Source organism: Octopus sinensis, linkage group LG2, assembly GCF_006345805.1.
Source record: "Octopus sinensis linkage group LG2, ASM634580v1, whole genome shotgun sequence".
Lineage (NCBI taxonomy): Eukaryota > Metazoa > Mollusca > Cephalopoda > Octopoda > Octopodidae > Octopus > Octopus sinensis.
In genome coordinates this window covers 97222682-97244984 of record NC_042998.1, presented here as the reverse complement: position 1 = coordinate 97244984, position 22303 = coordinate 97222682, and the positions used below count along the sequence as shown (strand labels likewise).

The 22303-nt window shown below is 34.1% G+C and overlaps 1 protein-coding gene across 2 annotated transcripts in view; it reads left to right on the top strand.

The window, feature by feature from the left end:
• LOC115225415 (hemicentin-1-like) overlaps positions 1–22303 on the top strand; it is a 410505-nt gene that overhangs the window by 335069 nt on the left and 53133 nt on the right. For both annotated transcript variants that reach the window (XM_036498554.1, XM_036498555.1), the window contains exons 41-48: positions 7168–7355; positions 9472–9553; positions 10400–10571; positions 11565–11662; positions 13452–13625; positions 17017–17187; positions 18065–18235; positions 20145–20315. In XM_036498554.1, the coding sequence (XP_036354447.1) occupies positions 7168–7355; positions 9472–9553; positions 10400–10571; positions 11565–11662; positions 13452–13625; positions 17017–17187; positions 18065–18235; positions 20145–20315 (1227 nt within the window). The remainder of the gene's footprint in view (positions 1–7167; positions 7356–9471; positions 9554–10399; positions 10572–11564; positions 11663–13451; positions 13626–17016; positions 17188–18064; positions 18236–20144; positions 20316–22303) is intronic.

Below are 22303 nucleotides of genomic sequence, written 5' to 3'. Positions count from 1 at the left end.
TCTACCAAATTCACTCACAAGGCTTTGGTCAACCCGAGGCTATAGTAGAAGGTGCTTGCCCAAGGTGTCAGGCAGTGGGGCTGAACCTGGAACCATGTGGTTGGTAAGCAAGCTACTTACCACACAGCCACTCCTGTGCCTATCCACACAGTCACTCCTTTATTGAAATATTTGATATATAGGTGCAAGAGTGACTTTGTGGTAAGTAGCTTGCTTATCAACCACATGGTTCTTGGTTCAAGCCCACTGCATGGCACCTTAGACAAGTGTCTTTTACTAGACAGAAACTGAAAGAAACCTGTTGTGTGTGTGTGTGTGTGCATGTGTGTGTGTGTGTGTTTGTGCATCTGTGTCTGTCCCCCCACCATTGCTTTACAACCAATGCCACTGTGTTTACATCCCCATAACTTAGCAGTTCAGCAAAAGAGAGACTAATAGAATAAGTACTAGGCTTACAAAGAGTAAGTCCTGGGGTCGATTTGATCGACTGAAGGCTGTGCTCCAGTATGGCTACAGTCAAATGACTGAAACAAATACAATGATAAAAGAATATGTTATTCATTTGTTTCTTTTTTACTTCCATTTCTCCACGCTAGTATGGGCTGGATGAACACGCATTGCAGCAGTATTTTATAGCTGGATGCTCATCCTGTCCCCAAACCTTATCCATTTTGCTAGTGAGGTATTTTTTTCTATTCCACTGATCTTCACAAGTTGAAAGCACAGAACCACAGAACATATCGTTTACAGAGAATGTAAATAATATAACACCATTTTGTTCAGAGTCATGCGAAGACATGCAGAATGTAAACATTCACACATGTATACACACACACACTCATACATGTACCTTTATACACATGCATACACATACACACACACACACACATGTATGTATGTATGTATGTATGTATGTATGTATGTATGTATGTATGTATGTATGTATGCATGTATGTATGTATGTATATACAAACAAGAGACTTCACCAAGGTACCACAGAGTGGGATAGAACTAAAAAACCATTTGGTAATAAAGTATACCCTGTATCCACACAGCCACACCTATATATTATTAGAATATTAGAATAGAATAATATTTTAACTTATATTCAGATATTAAGTAATAGAATATTATTTCCTTACCATTTGTGATACCATTTTTACATAAATAAACAAAGCAGTTGTAGACAATTTTATGTCTTTCAGCATTATTACAACCAGCATCACCATTGTCATCATCATCATCATTATTATAGATTGCATCAAATTTTGAGAATATCGTTCTTTATTTGATATAAGCATTTTATTTATTTCTCTTTGTTTTATTTTGTTTTTTTGCTTTTTTGCAAACCTCTGATAATATGAAATCATTTATACCATAAATTTTGTTTTAACGCATCAAGGTAACTTAGAGGAATGTTTATCCTCCTCCTCCTCCTCTTCACCATCATCATCATCATCATCATTTAACGTCCATTGTCCATGCTGACGTGGGTTGGACAGTCTGACCAGAGCTGGCAAGCTAGGGAGCTGCACTATACACCAGTCTGATTTGGCATGGTTTCTACAACTAGATGCCTTTCCTAATTCCAACCACTTTACAGAGTGTGCTGGGTGCTTTAACTGGCACCAGCATAAGTGCCTTAATTGGCACCTCACAGGTGCTTTTACATGGCACTGCACGGGCACTTTTATGTGGCACCGTATGGGCGCTTTTACATGGAATCATCATGAATGCTTTACACTACCAGCAGGATTGGTCTTAACACTTCTCTTGTGGGGCACGGGTCTTCTTGAGTACGGCCAGTCACCAGGTGTCACGATCTTTTGTTATCTCACCACAAGGGTTCAATTTCTTGAGGTTGTTTTTTAGTACTTCATCCCATATCATAGTTATTTATATCATTTTTGAGAGGTACCCATTTTTTTAGAAATTTAAACACAACAAACTAGATCCACTCAAACAAAGTTGTCTCTACATGGTCACTCAATCTACCAGAAATATTAGCCTAATCTCCCTCAAATTGTACCCATTATCTTAAATGAGGAAAAGATGCATCAGATAATACAGTTATAGGAGGAGACCCCTTCGGTCATGAATGACCATGGGATTGCACCTAGAAAGTTACCCTCCGAGGCACAAGTCAGAGTAAGATTGTTTGTGGAAGGCTAGCAGTCACCCATGCATACCAGTCTCCCCTCTCCACACCACTGATGTTATCCAAGAGAAAAGCAAAGGCTGATACAGCTTGGCACCAGTGACATCGTTGCAACTCATTTCTACAGCTGAGTTAACTGGAGCAACATGAAATAAAGTGTCTTGCACAAGAACACAACACACAGCCCAGTCCAGGAATCAAACTCACAACCTCACGATCGTAAGCTCTTTGCTCTAACCACTGAGCCATGCGCCTTCACAATGCAGTTATAAACATACTGCTAAAATGACATGGTTAGATGGTTATGACTGGAAGGGTTTTAATCATAAGTTACCTCAGCCAGGGTGCACTAGTGGTGGAGGGCCTAAACAACAATAACAACAACAACAACAAAAGCAGCAGCAACAACAACAACAGCAACAAAAATCTAAATTTGATTTCTAACTAACTAAAATGTAGCATGTCTTATCTATTTCATGATATTCTCTCTAAATGTCTGAAACATCTTTCTGAACCGAGAGTTTGGTCTCCATTTCAATATTCAGAGCAATTTAAATCTCAACACACACTCAATAATTATTTCATCTATGACATTAGTACCTCATATATTCATCTTTAAAGGCCAAGATAATCTCAGAGGAATTTAGATTGCAGATCCATTGACTCGTTTCTGATAAATGTCACTGCCATGGGATTATGTTATCTTGTTCCAATACATCAAGTTCCAGTAGCTTTATCCTGTTTTAGTATATTAATATTTAATATTGGTTTCAAATGTTGGCACAAGGCCAGCAATTTCAAGGGAGGGAATAATTCAATTACACCGAACCCCAGTGTTCAGCTGGTATTTATTTTATCAACCTGAAAAGAATGAAAGGCAATGTCAACCTTGGCAGAATTTGAACTCACAACATAAAAATGGAGGAAATACTGCTGTGCATTTTGCCCGGTGTACTAATGATCCTGCCAGCTCACTGCCAATATTAATGACTAATATTTAATATTCAAGACATATACATACCTGGAGGTGCAGGAGTGGCTGTGTGGTAAGTAGCTTGCCTACCGACCACATGGTTCCAGGTTCAGTTCCATTGCATGGCACCTTGGGCGAGTGTCTTCTCCTATAGCCTCAGGCCAACCAAAGCCTTGTGAGTGGATTTGGTAGACAGAAACTGAAAGAAGCCCATATATATGTTGGGGGGGGTATGTTTGTGTGTCTCCCCACCGTTGCTTGACAACCGATTCTGGTGTGTTTACGTCCCCATAACCTAGCAGTTTGGCAAAAGAGACAAATAGAATAAGTATTAGCCTTACAAAGAATAAGTCCTGGGGTCGAGTTGTTCGACTAGAGGTAGTGTTCCAGCATGGCCACAGTCAAATGACTGAAACAAATAAAAGAATAAAAGATGCCTATTTACATATAAAAAGGAACATTAACATATTCATAGAGTTGCTTTAATCATAAAACAATCCTAATATATGTGTCTGTGTATTCTAAAATATTTATGTCAAGACATATTTAATGTATCATCATCACCATCATCATCGCCCGCATCCCTATCATCATTTTAATGTCCATTTTTCAATGTTTGCATGGGTCTACTAGAGGTAATATTTCCCGGTAGCCAGACATTTCCCCAAAACATTCAAAATAAATTACACTGTTTGTTTGACAGTGACATCCATTTACAACTATCATACCATGTTGAGACAAGACAACACACTCACACACATGTACACTCACACACTTGCACAGTCACACACACGCACACACACACACATACACACAATGGGTTTCTTTCTTCCAAATCCACTCACAAGGTTTGAAAAAGAAAAGCAACATAGCAAATGATCTTAAAACATGGTCCAAGTTTAATACATATTGCATAAATATTTCTTTATCAGAAGTACTGGCATGGGTACACAATTAAGAAACTTGCTCCAGAACCATGTGATTTCAAGTTCAGTCCCTTTGCATGGGACCTTTGGCAAGTATCTTCTACTTTAGTCCCAGGCCAACCAAAGCTTTGTGAATAAATTTGATAGACAGAAACTGAAAGAAGCCTGTCAAATATATATATATATATACAGATTTGTATAATTGTGTATAGAAGAATATATTAATCAATGAAATTCCAACCTAGTCTGATTTTCGCATTTTATTATTTACAATTTTACAACATCATAATGATAGAATATTATATATTTATTGTGATAAAACTAGTACTTTCATGTATTACACAATCATCAGGTTTATGTAGTAGTAGTGATTAATATGCCAGCCAGGGGACACTGGCCCCAGCTACGATATATATATACATATATATTATATTATATATATATATATATATATATTATATATATATATATATGGTGCCACATATATATATATAATATAATATATATGTATATATATATTGTAGCTGGGGCCAGTGCCCCCTGGCTGGCTCCCATGCTGATGGCACATAAAAAGCACCATCTGAACATGGTCAATGCCAAGTCTGCCCAACTGACTCTGGTGCCAGTGGTATGTAAAAAGCACCAACTGATCATGATCGATACCAGTACCCCCTGACTTGCTCCTGTGCTGGTAGCACGTAAGAAGCATCATCTGAATGTGTTCGTTGCCAAGCCTGCCTTACTGGCTCCTGTACCAGTGGCACATAAAAAGCACCAACTGATCATGACTGATGCCAGTGGCATGTAAAAAGCATGATCCAAACCTGATTAAAGCACCCACTACACACTCGGAGTCGTTGGCATTAGGAAGGGCATCCAGCTGTAGAAACTCTGCCAGACCAGATTGGAGCGTGGTGCAGTTGCTGGCTCTCCATACCACAGTCAAACCATCCAACCCATGTCAGCATGGAAAACGGATGTTAATCAACAAGGATGATATATACATATATATATATATACAGGGAGAGAGAGAGAAGGAGAGATGTATGCATGTGTGGACGTGAGTGTGCATGTGTTTGCATCTCCTTCCTTTGACATCATGCAGTAGTTGCATGCAATAATCTTAAATAAGTGTCATAGTCATAAAAGCAGTATTGTTTGTTTCTAATCTTCTGTGAAAACGTTGTGATATGGGAAAATATTAGCATGTTTGGAAACAAAGGAGGGTTGGTAATAGGAAAGGCATCCAGCTGTAGAAAATCTGCCTCAATAAACTCCATTTGACTCCTGCAAATATAGCAAGTGAAATTTAAAATGGTGATGATAAGGATGATGATGATAATGATGACGATGACAACTATATGCATCAACAATAGAAAATAATAATGAATGTGTTGATGGTGCCACATAAAAAGCATTCAGTCCACACTGTGAAGTGGTTAGCATTTGTAAAGGCATCCAGCTGTAAAAACCATGCCAAAACTGACCTCGCCTGTGCTGGTGCCACATAAAAAGCACTCATTCCACACTGCAGAGTGGTTGATGTTAGGAAGGGCATCCAGCTATAAAGATCATGCTAAAATTGGCAGTGAAGCCTGATACAGTCTTCTGCCTAGCCAGCTCCAGTCAAACCGTTCAACCTATGCCAGCAGACGTTAAATGATGATGATAGTGGTGATGATGATGATAATGTATTGAAATATAAACCCACAAAGAACTTTGCCCTGTGGAACTTATTCTTGGAATATTATTCTTGCTAATATTATTTTTTGATGATATTATTTCTCGCTGTAGTTTACATACTGCAGTGGGAAAGCTCTAAACATATTTTGTGTAGTGGAAATCTTTCCGTTGTAAGCATTCAGATTATGTCTCTGCACAGAAAGTAATTTAATATCTATTGACATGCTGCTTCAACTGCAGCAAAGCCAAAGTTGTTGTTTCTTCTTTTCTTTTGTTTTGCCAATCGCCGAGGTCATTTAAAGGTCATGGATACTGATTTTTTTTTATTCCTCCTATAACTAATCCATAACAAAATTTTTAAATTCACTCAAGATAATCTGAGAAAGGTGAATTTGAAAAATTAACTCAATGAAGTTGGGTGCACATTTATTTATTTTTCTTTTAATTTTTAATCTTTTAATCAGGAGAGAAAGGTAATGCACATGACCTTTCTCAGGATCCCTGACTGGTGGGAGGAAGGTATTCTCAAACTGAAGACCTGGTCCAAATGTATACAACAGAGTATTCTCTCCACTAAAAGCACCCAAGGACCATGTACTTCCTTCCTTTCCAATGGCCCTTTGCACCCTGTGATGCAAAGGGCTATTGAGATCTTCTCTCTATTATTCTTGATTCTGGACTGTCGTTTCTACTTCTCCCCAGTTGGATCCCTGCTTTTTCAATTCTGATTTTGTTGCACCATGTTATATGTTTGTCTGAAGGAAGGCCTTTCTCTCCCAGGTCTTGTTAGCTTTGAATTGCCATGAATACTTTTGTAGCTTTGCAGTATTCTATGTATGGGTGTTAGCTCTACACTAACTATTTTTACCTGTGGGAAGAGGTGGTCCATATTAACCTGGCCTCCATCTTTTGACCTGTCCATCTTGTGCTCTATTGGCATGGTTCTCAAGATCTTTGAAGCACACAAGCCACCACATCACAACAAGGGTTGGTCCTTGTGGTAGCAAGGACCATGGGTGGAGGATATTAAATGGAGGGATGGATTATTTTTCTTTGCATTTACATCAGGAGTAAATTACTTCTTGGTACTTGAATTCATGTTGAAATTCAGTCTCTTATTCCATAGTTGGAATCGATTGCCATTACTCAGAACTTTATACCTATTTCAGGTACATTCTCCAATTGTTTTTAAAAATTGACAAAGAATTTACCAATATATTCAATTTATTTATTAGATCTATTTATGATCAAATGAACAAATGAGAATTCAGCATACTGCAAATAGAAAAATCATCTAGGTATTTTTGTAACACAATACAAAATACTGAAACAACATAATTATTGAAGTAATTTGATATTAATTCTATTAATTAATTATATATGAATTGTTTTCTTAAAATGTTGCCCATTCTTCATATTTCTTTTAGTGCCTCCACAAATTTTATTTCCTCCTGAAAGTCAGGTAATTTCAGAAGCAAAGAATGTGATACTGTCTTGTTCAGTTGATGGTGATCCTCCACCAAGAATTCTTTGGATGAAAAATAGCCAGCCTATAGAACTGAACCACCGCATACACGAATTTGGAAATGGAACCCTTATTATCTCAAATACAACTGTGAGTAGTGGGATTTGTCTCTTTACATTTGTTACTTATCTTCATGTGTGTTCACATTAACACCATTTGGGCAACAGTGATATTTACCTATGTCCCACAGTTTGGTGGCTTTGTGTGTGAAGCCCAATGGAGCAAAGTATCTTATTTGGTGTCAGGAAAAGCATTTAGCCATAGAATACTGCCTCAACAAATCTCATCCAACCCATCCCAGCAAGGAAAAAGTAAACATAATAAGAATGGTGGTTGTTATGGTGGCGGTGGTGGTAGTTATAATGATTTAATATTTATTTTGATATGTGATGGAAAAGTTCCATAAGTTGTTAATATATTTCTTGATAACAAAATCCTAAGTCACTGAGTTAGTGAAGCAACCTTACTTAGTTCTAGTTAACTCAATACCATATAGTTTAGTTTCATCAAATCAACAGAGAAATCCCTCTATAGTTACTTGGCCTGCAAGAAATAGCAACCACACAACCACACTCCACTTAAATCACATCATACATCATTATATAACATCAATGTTCATTAAATTACATTATTCTTACATGTCCCTAAAAACAAGGGGTGATCATTTCTGTAATTTCTGACATTGTTATAAACCTTTGATTGAAGGTCTGCTCATTCAGGATTCACTTGGAACCAAGCAATAACTTTATAAAACATAAGAAACTACCATAAATGTTACCTCTAATTCTAGCCTTTGAATTAATCAGATCAACTTTACTTATCATTTTTATGGAAGAGGCTCAATAAAAAAGGGTTAATAAAAAAGTACCAATCTAGGATATGGGATTGGTGATACTGGAAGAACTGCATCTAAGTTCAAATCTTGTTATGGCCTTCCTGTGTGGTAACTTAATCCATCACTAAGTTGTAACACCTATCTCTTTAGGTACAGCAATGGGGTTAAGGAGCTTGCTTCCCAACCATGCAGTCATGGGTTCAGTTCCACTGCGTAGCATGTCTTCTACTATAGCCCTGTGTTGATCAAAGCCTTGTGAGTAAATTTGGTAGATGGAAACTGAAAGAAGGCTGCCCGTTCTATAGATATATGTGTATTTGTGTATGTGTGTGTGCAAGATTGTGATGTGTATGCAAGTGAATTTTTTTGTGTGTACCTTTGTCTAGACATCACATGATGGTTGTAAAATGAGTATCATTGTCATACAAGTGAGGTTGCTTGTTGTCACTCTTCCATGAAAAAAATGTCTGGTTATGGGAAAGTATGGTGTTGCTTGAAAACAGTGAGAGCTGGTGATAGGAAGGGCATTTGACCATCTGACTAATGCAAGTATGAAAAAATGGACATAAAAACACTGATGATGCTGATGTCAGAAAAAGGGTGGGAGCATTAAACTGGTTAGCTTGGGTACCTTTAATAGAGTCCACCCTGTTGCAAGCATCAAGGGGAGATCTCTGGTTTAAGGATACCTCCTTCCCTCTCTCCCCTCCCACCTGTCTTGGAGGCTCTGTAAAGGATCATAAGCACTGTCTTTCCTTTTAACTAAAAGAAAACACAAAAACTTGCCTTATTAGCTTTAGTGAACCGTCTCAGCAATTATCTTCATGTCCCAGTCATTCACTATAATATAAGGCAGACATAAAGCATTAATTAACTACCTATTCATCTCTCTGAGATTCTACTATATTCTTTGAATTGACTGCACTACATTTCTATGAATACCAACCAATTGAGTTAATGGACCAGCAACTTTTAAGGAACTCAAAAGTTATGATCTTAACTTCGAATTAATGCTTTGAAATACATGATTATCACCAATATGAATTTGTAAGAACTTTGTCATAGATAAAACAAAAATAAATATTGCTAACTTTATGCATCTTCTTCCTTGTACTCCTCCATTTCAAATATGTATTTTTAATCTCATCTCTATGTTGTGAGGGGATGGATATTTCCCTTGCAATTAACAGACTTTGCCAGAGTGAACCATGTGTTTAAAGATTATTTTCCAGAAAAGTTAAATCTGTATAATTTTTGACTTCCAAATATATTTTATATATAATATTTACAACATAATAAGTAACTACTTTTTGGTTTGTTTCAATTAATTTTAGTTAACAAAATAAATTTACAAATTCATTTTCTTTTCAGAGTTTAGATGCAGGAGAATACAAATGTGTAGCCACAAATGATGCCGGAAGTGCAGAAGGAGTTGCAATATTGGATATTCAAAGTAAATTAATATTTTAAGCATTTACTATATATATGTGTGTATGTGTATATATATATATATGTGTGTGTGTGTGTGTGTATATATATATATATATATATAATATATATATATATATATATATATGTATGTATGTATATATATATATGTATATATATATGTATATGTATATATGACCAAGACATATTTGCATTTAAATAATAATCTAAGACCAGTTTTAACATTTCTTACTTTTATCAACATTATAGTTTTCTTTTACCCGTTTGTTACCAAATTTCTATTGAAATACATTATCTCTGTTTCAGTTCATTTGGACAATAATGTAGAATTTAGTAAAATAACTTTGTCTTTATTAACCTGTTGCCTGAAACAAATTATTGTGAAATTTAGATGGCAGATTTTAATTTAAATCACTTTAGTCAGGAAGTTTGTAATATAGGATCAAGTGGTCTCATAAGGGTTGGTATTAAAAGGACATTCATACTTGTAAATATTTCCAATTACTTTTAAATTTCTCAATGATTGCTTGCAGTTCTTTGTCTTACTTCACCTTTTTGTTTCCAGACTTTCCAATAAATCAAATTTATTATTTAATCCTCAATGGGATCTCACAATACCTGTTCTAAAATTCTTTAAAGAAATATACCAAGTAAAATAATCACAATTCCATATGTCAGTAGTATGCTTCTTACTAATAAAATTATATAGAAACCTATAATTAAAGGAACTTTTAAACCTAAGATCAGTCATAGGAATTTAAATATTATAAAGATTATTAATCTACATGCAAATTGCTGTGTTGTAATTACATTACAATTTTTTGAAATTTATATTTAAAACTGTTTATAGATTCTCCAAAATTTAAACTAAAACCCCAAAATACCAAAGTTGACCAAGGAAACCAGGTTACACTGGATTGTGTTCCAGAAGGAAACCCAATTCCTGAAGTAACTTGGGTAAAATATTCTGTAGATATTTCCTCAGAAGAACGCTTTACTCAGCTACAAAACAATTCATTGAGGTAAATTTTACAAACATTTGTTCTATTTTAATTCAAAGCTGGCAAAATCGTTTTTTTTTTTACCTGTTTATGTTTTAAACAAAAATGTGTAAATAAAAAGAATACATATACAGCAGTGGTCCTCACGTTTTTATTCTCTCATATTGATATGGGAAGAACTGGGAACTAGAAATACTATGAAAACAAGATTAAGCTGCAGCTGCAACCATAGTTCATGACAGATGAAGTTTAATTCACATCCATATCTTATATATTTACACATTTTGTTTTATGAAAAAGTATAAGCATGCATTTAATATTCAAATCAGATGTATTATTCAATCACCTATAAATTTACTACAATGTTAATTTTAATAAGACTTCATTTTCTGAAAATTGTTTGGAATATTTCCTTATATGCCATAAAGGCATAAATTACTCAGAACTAGCATTTATGACTTTCTTATAAAAAAACACAACTTCTGTTTTTTACTTTGGAAATTATTTTGATGGACATACGTATGTATCGATGTGTGTGTATGCTAGAGTGTGTGTGTGTGTGTGTGTGTGTGTTGATGTGACTCCTTGCTTCAACATCACATGACACTTGATGAGTGTTACCATCAAACAAACAGTGACATTTGTATCTGTGAAAAAATTATCTGACCATGGAAAAAATATTCCCTTCCTTGCAAACAGGTGATGGTTGACAGCAGAAAGGGTATTCAATCATAGAAAATTTGCCTCAACAAATTCTGTTCAATTCATACAAACAAGGAACAGTAGACTTTAAAACGACGATGGTGCTGATTGTTTTCCTAAAAGATAATTTTCCAGGTTCCTTTACTTCCTTGTAATGGTAAACTAAAGAAAATAGTTACATAGCAAGGCTAATGATGATATTCCAGTACAGTGGAATACAAATTCTTGTTTCATATATCCAGAATTTTTCATGTAATTCACAGGACAGAACTTTATACCCTTAGCTATTTAATCTTTTTTTTTATATTTTAGAATTGTGGGAGCCCAACTCACAGATTCTGGTCTGTACACATGTTCAATTAGAAATTTTCTTGGAGCAGAACATTCCAAAGCTACCCTAACAGTAGTTGGTGAGAACTTTTATCCATCTTAAACATATTTTTTGTAAAAATTATATAGTTGTATTGTATCAGTATTATGTCTACATAATTGAAATGCATTTTTTATTATTTTTCATTAGCTATTAGCTCTAATTTTTGAATTCTATATTTTAATTTTTATGTTTCATTTTTTATTATATATTATATTTATTAGATATTAATTATTATATATTTATTGTATTATATTCATTGTATTATATTTATTGTATTATGTTTATTCATCATCATCATCATCATCATTATCATTATTATTATTATTATTACATTTATATATTTGTTTTGCAAGACTTTTGATGTGAAATCGTGTGTTGAAACAGGTATAGTTGTATTTAGGAATGGTCATTATGCCAGTTTAGCCAATAAAAACAAAAACAACAAACAACAAACAAAAAACAAATTACACGAACGTATATAAACAGGAGATACAAATATTACAGACACTCCCCCCCTCTCACACACATACTAACTAAACATAGACACACATAGAGGTATACGCTTGTGCAAATGAAGACATACAATAGGAATACAAAATACAAAATGGCTGACCGTTAGTAAGGAGAGACACACCAATAAGAAAGAAGAAAGTAAAGGACCACTGATGAGGTCACAGGAGTGTAACGAAAGAACTCTGGCCAAAATAAGATTAAGATTAATGTAAAAAATGAATAACACTGAAGCAAAGTAACACCAAATATATAGTGTGTGTGTTTTTATTAGCTAAACTGGCAAAATGACCATTCCTAAATACAACAATATTATTATTATTATTATTCAGTAGTTTTATTTTTATAGCGTGCTTTCACTTCACTACCGAGCGCAGCTCTGTGTGCCTTGGGTATGTGCTGTGATTTGTTGTGATGCTCTGATGGTTATTGTATGGAAAGTGTTCTGCGTAGGATGTGTGCAGTGCCTAGTAGTGCAATTCTCTGCATGTCATATGTGTCTGCAAGTCCTGGTGTTTTTGTTATGTATTTGTCTGAATATTTTTTTATCATGCCTAATGCACCCACCATGATAGGAATTGTTTCTGTTTTCAGGTTCCACATTCTAGTTACCTCTATTTCCAGGTCTTTGTATTTTGAGAGTTTCTCCATTTCTTTTAGAGACACGTTGTCATCTGCCGGTATTGATACATCAATTAGAAAGCATTTTTTTTTCTTCATGATCTCTGACAACTATATCTGGTCTGTTGGCCCCAACTTCTCTATCTGTGTGTATCGGCATATCCCAGAGTATGGCTGCTCTCTCGTTCTCTGTGACCCCCTCCGGTGTGTGCCTACACCATCTTTTTTCTGTTATTATTATTATTATTATTATTATTATTATTATTATTATTATTTTTATTATTATTATTATGATATATATATATATATATATTATTTATTTTATTTTATTTATTTTAGTATATTATTTAACTGTTCAATATTGTGTCTACATTATATCTTGGACTAGAAAACCACTTATTTTATTTTAACATGTATCTATATAGTTTTGACTTTAATAGCCTCTACTTATTTCGTGGCTAATCACTAGAATAATTAGAGTGTCAGATAAAATGTCTTATAGTATTTAGTTGTGGTCCTTTATATTCTGAGTTCAAATCTCACAGAAGTCAGGTTTGCTTTTCATCAACCTGGGGTTGATAAAATAAAGTAACAGTCAAGTACTGAGGACTGTTTACTTTCCTATCATGTATCATAACTGTGGCTGAGATTATAAAAGAAGACTAACGAGTTATTGCTGGATATATTTATTTTAGTTCATGGCATGTGGTCATCCTGGAATAAATGGTCAGAATGCAGTACAACTTGTGGTGAAGGAAGAACATTCAGAACACGTTTATGTGACAACCCTGCACCAGTAAATGGTGGAAATCCTTGTGTTGGTTCTCATAAAGAATTCATTCCTTGCAGTACGTTGAATGATTGTCCAGGTAAAGTCAATACATGAACATTTTTACCTCATATATATCTGTATCTGTATTAGTGTGTGGGGGTGTTGTGGGGGTGTATACACACAAGCACACACATATACACATACATATGCATGCATATATATATATATATCATCATCATCATCATCATCATATATATATATATATATATATAATATATATATATAGAATTAAGAGATAGAACCTCCATAAGGTAATTCAATTAATACTGAAAGATATTACATAAATTTATATATATTATTATTAACGTTGTACTAAAAATTTCTACACATTAAAACGATTTTATTATAAATTACTTTAGTATAAATTTCTATACTAAAATATCATTAAAAATACATTAAAATACGCATTAAAACGATGACGCGCATTTCGTGACTATGTATATGAATCTACAATATCAAAATCGATAATCAAAAATTGATATTTCTTTATATATATATGATGATGATGATGATATATATACACACACATATATATATATATATATACATATATATACACATACATATACAAATGTATGCATGTGTGTCTGTATATATATATATATATACATGCATATACATATGTGTGCATGTGTGTATATGTATATATGTGTGTGTGTGTGTGTATGTGTGTGTGTATGTGTGTGTGTCTGCATTATATGTGTGTGTGTGTGTTGTATGTGTCTATCTGTATTATATGTGAGTGTATGTGTGTATATATATATATAGAGAGAGAGAGAGATTGATAGATAGATAGATTAGATAGATAGATAGATATCATCATCATCATATATATATATATATATATATATATATATATATATATATATATATTATATATATATATATATATATATATATATATATATATATATATATATATATATATATATATATATCATCATCATCATCATCATAATCATAATCATCATTTAACATCTGTTCACCATGCTGGCATGGGTTGGACAGTTTGACCAGGACTGGCAAGCTGGAAAGCTGCACCAGATTCCAGTCTGATTTGGCATGGTTTTCTATGGCTGGATGCCCTTTCTAATGCCAACCACTCCGAGAGTATAATGGGTACTTTTATATGCCATTTGTATGACAGCGGGGTGTTTTTACAGGACACCAGTACAGGTGTCAATTTGCGTGACACTGGTATCTGTCAAGACTGTGATTTTGCTTGGTTTGATGAGTCTTCTTCTCAAACATGACATAATGCCAAAGGTCTCAGTCATTGCCTCCATGAGGCCCAATACTCGAAAGGAACTCAGCCACTTTGCCTCCATGAGGCCTAACACTGAACAGTGTTCTTTACATACCACCAGCATGGGTGCACGGCTTGATGAGTCCTCTCAAGCACGCCATTATTGCTCGGTCACTAATAATTGCCTCTGTGAGGCTCAAAGTTCAAAGATCATGCTTCACCACCTCATTCTATATCTTCTTGGGTCTACCTCTTCCACAGGTTCCCTCCAAAGTTAGAGATTGGCACTTCTTTACACTGCTATCTTCATCCATACACATCACATGATCATATATATATATATATATATATATATATATATATATATATATATATATGTATATATGTGTGTGTGTGTGTATGTATGTATGTATGTATGTATGTATGTATGTATGTATGTATGTATATTAATGTTTGTTTATATGTCCAGTTATATAATAAAAACAATTTTACATTAATCTGATGGGTTACTCTATACTTTTGTAGTGCACAAATTTATTATTCTTACACAAGAATGTTGTTGACAGTGACTTCAAAGTTTGAGCCAGCTAGCCATCATCAGACTGCGATGCCTCAGAGTTAGTCTTGCTTTTATATAGTCTCAGTTAAGTTAAAATTATCTTTGGGTGTGTGAGATGATAATTAAGCTTTTGTGTCACCTTTGCCTTCACTGTCTTGACGATACTGTACGACCACAGAACCAACTAGAACACAGCTTAATTGAGGATATGGAAGAAAAGGCTATGAAGCTGGTGTTGTCTCATAGTTTTTCCTTCATAACCTATTATATGTATGACAGTAAAAGTCTCACTCAATACAACGATTATTTTTATCATTACACACAATGAGGATAAGTAGATTAGCGGAATCGTTAGACCATTGGGCAAAATGCCTAGCAATATTTATTCCAGCCCTTTTAAAGTGACAAGCTAGTAGAATTGTTAGCTCACCAGGCCAAAGCTTCGTGGCATTTTGTCTATCTTTACATGCTGAGTTCAAATCCAACTGAGGTTGACTTTGCCTTTCATTCTTTTAGAATTGATAAAATATGTACGAGTCAAGTACTGGGATCGATGTAACCGACTTGTCCTCTCCCTTGAAATTGCTGACCTTGCGCCAAAATTTGAAACCAATATTTATTCCAGAACTTTACATTCTTAGCTCAAATCCTATTGCAGTCTCAACTTTGCCTTTCATCCCACCAATGTTAATAAATTAAGAAAGACAAATCAAGTACAGTATCTGGGGTGATTTAACTTAATATCCTCCTCCTCTCAAAATTACTGGCCTTATATCTAAGTTAGAAATAATTATTATACACAAAGGAAGTTTCCTCATATGTCATTATTAACTTTTGTTAGAAAGAACATTTTTCATCATCATCATTTAATATCTGTTTTCCATGCTGACATGGATTAGATAGTTTGACAGGAGCTGGTAAACCCAGGATCCACACCAGGTTCCATTGTCTGTTTTGGCTTATTTTCTACAGCTGGATTTCCTTCCTAACACCTACCTATTTACAGAGTGTACTGGGTGTTTTTTATGTAGTACCAGCACCAGCGGTTTTTATGTGGTACAATTACCAGTGCTTTTTTGTGGCACCAGCAGTGATAGGGTCACTGGATATTTTGCATGACAAAAACCCCTCAACTGAGATGTAGAGAGTAGTATTAAAGAGGTGTGAATCAGTGCCAGTTGAGAGATTGAAGGTATAGAGGGGACAGGTGTAAGCATCTTGTGCAGAGTATATACATGGATACCCAAGTTGGAAAACAAAGGAGAGTGAGTTAAAGAATAAGATAAAGGGAGTGTGAGGAGAGAAAGAGATGATGACAGAGGTGTGTTGGGCCATGCCCTGGGCTGATTGAGTTGACCAGATGTGGTGACTGTAGCAAATGAGGGGGAATGAGAAAAAGGAGAGGCTCAAGGGAGGTGGTCACAATCAATAATAATTGTATATGTTTAAACAAAGAGATAAGTTTAGATACTATTTTAATATTTAATACTATTTTATATTTTAATGTTCTTGTTTTGTTTGTTTTATTTTGTTTTATTTTTTAATCCTACATATTACCCCATGACAAAAATACTCAAGGACTTTTGAAACAAATTCCTCACTATAATAATATTGATTTTTTAGTTGATGGCAGATGGGGACCCTGGCTGTCATGGGAAGAATGTAGCAAGACATGTGGAGTTGGTGTCCGTGCCCGCCGTAGACAATGTAACAATCCTCCTGCACAGTATGGTGGGAGAGAATGTGATGGCAATAATGTCATGAAAGAGCTTTGTAACAAGAAGAAGTGTCCAGGTGAGTATTGAGTTAATAACTGAATTTATAGTTCTAATTTATAATGATTATATTTTGACATAACAATCTTATAAAACTATTTTCATTTTAATTTACAATTTACTGTTGTATTTTTTATATTAACTCTTTTATATAATTAGTATGATAATGTGAAATATATTCATTGTTGAGCTGGGATATGTGAATGAGCCAAGCACCAGTGATGCTTGACGTTTTAGATCTTCTCATACTGTATGTAATATAGTTTAATCTAGTGATTAGGAAAACACAGGTGCATGGTGAGGAATTTTGGAGACATTTTGGAAGGTTCAGATATATTTTCATTTTAATTGGTAACAGATTTAACAATAGAATTTGTAAAAAAATTATTTTAGATTCCTGCAATTGATAATTTCAATACTAAATGAAAGAGAAGCTCATCTGATAACAACTAGATGGGATCATCATCTTTTTTTCCTTCAAAATTTTTATATGAAAATAATAAGTAACTATAATGAACTGTTTTGTGATCATATATTTGAATTAATTTTCAAAATAATCAGGAATTGGAAGAATTTTGTAAAACAACTTTTCCCTTGTTGAGTTGGTATTTGGGACACAACTTCACAAAAACTTTTTAATGTGATGGGAGGTTTTAATTTTGTGAACATTTTAAAATGAATTTTGTATCTTAGAAATAATAGCAGTCTAAGGCAATTTGATATGAAAAGGATTAAAGACCATTTTCTCTCAAAATATTTTTGTATTATCTTGTATTAGATACATCTAGTGAAAAACTAATTAACAGTAGCATTGTTGTTGTTTTTGTTTTTTGTTATTTTATTTTTTTAATACCAGTTTATTATAAATCCTTGCTTTGTTTTATATAAATGTAAAGTCCATGGTGAATGGGGGACATGGAACCATTGGCAAGAGTGCAGCAAAACATGTGGTGAAGGCCATCAGTTAAGATACCGTTTATGTAACAATCCTAAACCTAATCATGATGGAAAGGACTGTATGGGTAACAATTATGAGAGCCGACTATGCACAGTTGGCAAATGTTCAGGTTAGTTTGCTCCTAATATCCTATTTTCCATTGAAGTTTATAAAGTTACTGCTGGCAACTGATTAATATTAACTACCATTTTGTATATTTGAATATGATGAGCTCAATTATAACAACCATAAGAGAGCTAAACTAAGTGCTCACTAGCAGAGATCCCTATTGTATGGTGCTTTCAGCCAATGAAGGAAAACTCTCAGTCTGCAAATCTTCCTTCAAGTACACTCTACCATCTTAAAAAGAAATAATGGTCTTATTCAATAATTAGTCCTGGACATACAAAAGGACAGATAGTAGAGCTGGGACATCTTTGATCATAGGTGTGTTTGATCAAGACTGACCTGGGGCTAAACAATAACCCAGACAATATATGGTTCTTAAGTCAGTTTCAGTATGACAATCAAATATATTTATTCTGTACTTACATCCATGGAATACTTGGATGCTGAAAATTTTTTTTTAACACAAATTTATAGAATTTATATTGTATTGATTATTGAATCTTTTGTAATATGTATTTCTATTTCGGTCAATTTAAAAAATAAGGTCTGAAGCCCTTACCACCAACACACACATACACACACACCACCACCAACACAACACACACACAAAAAAAAAACATATTTCTCTGACATTCCCAAGCTAAAGAAATGTCTTTATTGAATCAATGAAATAAAGTGAAGATATATATTTTGTAATATATGAACTTCCTCAGAGACTTTAATTCTGTTATATACTTTTAATGTAGACAAATGTTATTTCTCTAAGCAGCTTTTATGTTTTATAGAATTATTTTGCAAAACAATGTATTCCTCAGTAGCAAACCTCATAAGAACCCCAGTATACAACTGGTACTTATTTCATCGACCCCAAAATGATGAAAGACAAAGTCAACCTTGGAAGAATTTGAATTCAGAACATAAAGATGGATGAAATACTGCTAAGCACTTTAGTTGGCATGCTAATAATTCTGGCAGTTCACCCCCTTAATTCTAGTAATAGCCATTGTATATCTTGTGCTCTTACTACAGGGCTGGCCAAAAGTTACCCGACAGTAAATCAAAATCCCATAATTACTCAATATTCAATTTTATTTATTCATTCCAATTATGAATGCTTAATAATTGAATGCTGTGAGTTAAAATCATCGTTTTTTTCTTTTTTCAACATTTGTCTATTTATTAGTGAAGTCTCATATAAAATAATTTTTGTTTTAATCTTGGAGTTAGATAGGTTTTGACTTACTCTCAGGTGACTTTTGGCCAACCCTATATGTGACCAAAGTACATTAACTTCCTTTTTTTTCAATAGTTGAAAATGATGATCTTTTTGAATTTGCTAGTTTTAGCACTTCATTAGTTTTATGTTTTAACCAAGATATTCATAACATTCTTCTATAAGTCCATTTTTCAAAAGCTTCTAGTTTGACAGATAGTTTTCATCAGTATCCATATTTCTGCATCATATAATAGTATGGACCACATGTAATATTTACACAACCTTTCTCTTGTTCTATGTTTATATTCCTTGATGTTAAAGCTTGAATGCACAGCCAAAACATTTACCTCTCAAATGATTTAGTCCACCTTGTGAGTAGACACTGAAGGCTAGGAACAATTTGACACTTTTTACAATGGCAACACTATAAACAATTCATTATCTTACAATGTTGTATTGAATGTCAATTAGTCTAGAGAAGCTCATCGCCATACAGTAGTGTAGAGAGTGTGCCCCTCACCCCAGGGCAGCACTTGACACCCCCCTCCACACACACACCAGCAAACAGCTTGTATAGGTTTATATAGCAGACCCAAAAGTGCTGCCCTGTAAAAGCATCAATAAAAATATTGAATTCCAAAAAGCATTTGTGTGATTCTCCTTCATGTTCTTTTATTTTCATTTTCATTATTAGTTGATGGTGGTTGGAGTCAGTGGTCATCATGGAATCACTGCAGCCAGTCATGTGGAGGAGGAACAAGACAACGTTTTCGAGAATGTGATTCACCAGCTCCAAGAGATGGTGGAGCATATTGTGAAGGACAAGGATCTATCACAGACTATTGCAACACTGATTTCTGTCCAGGTAAATATCATTATCATTACTGAGTTCTCATATTTTCTATATGATCTCATATATTTACATACTATTTATACACATTTCTACATTTTTATATGCTGAATGAGTTATATACATTCATATATATGTGTGTGTGTGTGTGTGTGTGTGTGTGTGTGTGTGTGTGTGTGTGTGTGTGTGTGTGTGTTTGTGTGTGTGTGTGTGTGTGTGTGTGTGTGTGTGTGTGTGTATGAATTAGAGTAGAACCACCATGAAGCAATTCAACAATGGTATACTTAAATCATACCATAGAGAAAAAAATTAAAGATACGATAAAACATTTACCTAAAACTAAATAAAGTACCAAATAATAAATAAATAATATATAATTAGTAAATAGACTACACGTGTTTCGTGGCTATATTTTCAAGCTGAAAACAATAAAATCAATTCAATTTAAATATAGTCACTCATCAGGTCTAAGATAAAAACAATAAAATAATTAAATAAATGTACATATATTATCTTATAAGAAAAGATAAATATATATAAAAATACGTCATTTTACAATAAAAAAATCGAACAAAATTCAACAATATATCTTAAAATAAAAACATGACTTATCTTATTGAATATATTCTGTTAATTAAATCTTTAAACTTAATATGTGTTACCTTCGAACGTGGAGTAGATGAAACAGAGACAACTGAAGAAGGGGAATATTCCTTGCATTGTACGTCTTGTACTCTGTGTTTTTCGTTGTTTGAAAAAAGTTCGTTTCTATGTTTTTGTTTTTATGTTTTCGTTTTCATTGTGTTCAACGTTTTTTTTAATGTCATGTACCCATATATGCATGTATATATATACATATATATGTATGTATTTACATATATGTATGTATATATGCATATATTAATATATTATATATATATATGTATGTATATATGCATATATTAATATATTATTTATATTATATATATATATATGTATGTATGTATGTATGTATATACACACACACACACACATACACATATATATACACACATGCACGTACACACACACACATATATATATATACATACATACATTACATACATACATACATACATACATGTGTATAAGTACATACATACATGTGTATAAGTGCATATATACATACTCATATAAATAGATAAGGGCCTTTGCTCATTTGTATGTACTACAGACCCCACGCTTATTCTATATCCCCTCATCACCCTATTATCTCTTCTACATACCTCACCATGCCACATATAAACTGAGAAGAAAGCTTTCAATCTGCACATACTGAATCCACCACCCCCACTACCTTCTCATTTGCCCTCCTGACATGCCCACCACTTCCACCATTGGCTAATTCTCTTTTAGGTCACTTTTTCATTTGCATTTATCAATCACTCTTTTTCTGAGGATAGCTGTATGAAGAAGTGTCACACTCTAACAGTGGAGGGAATCTGTGGAAGAGGTAGATCCAAGAAGACATGGGATGAGAAGCATGATCTTCGAATGTTGGACCTCACAGAGGCAATGACAAGTGACCAAGACCCTTAGAGGTATGCCATGCTTGAGAAGACTTGTCAAGCCAACTGAAATCATACTTGTGGTCAATGCTGACGTCAAGGAATGGGCCCGTTAAAAGTACCCTTCAATCATTGAGCGATATGCTGTGCTTGTAACGACCTGTTGAACCCAGTGAAATCATAGTCATGGCCAATGCTGGTCAATGGCACCCGTCCTGGTGGCACATAAAAAGCACCCACTACACTCACGAAATGGTTGGTGTTAGGAAGGGCATCCAGCCACAGAAACCTTGCCAAATCAGATTGGAACCTGGTGCAGCCCCCCACCTTACCAATTTTCACTCAAACCATGCAACTCATGCCAGCATGGAAAGCAGACGTTAAACGATGATGATGATGATGATGACGACGACAACGACGATGATGATGATGATGAACTGAATTATACATTATTTGTGTACTCCTATTGAGTGCTTT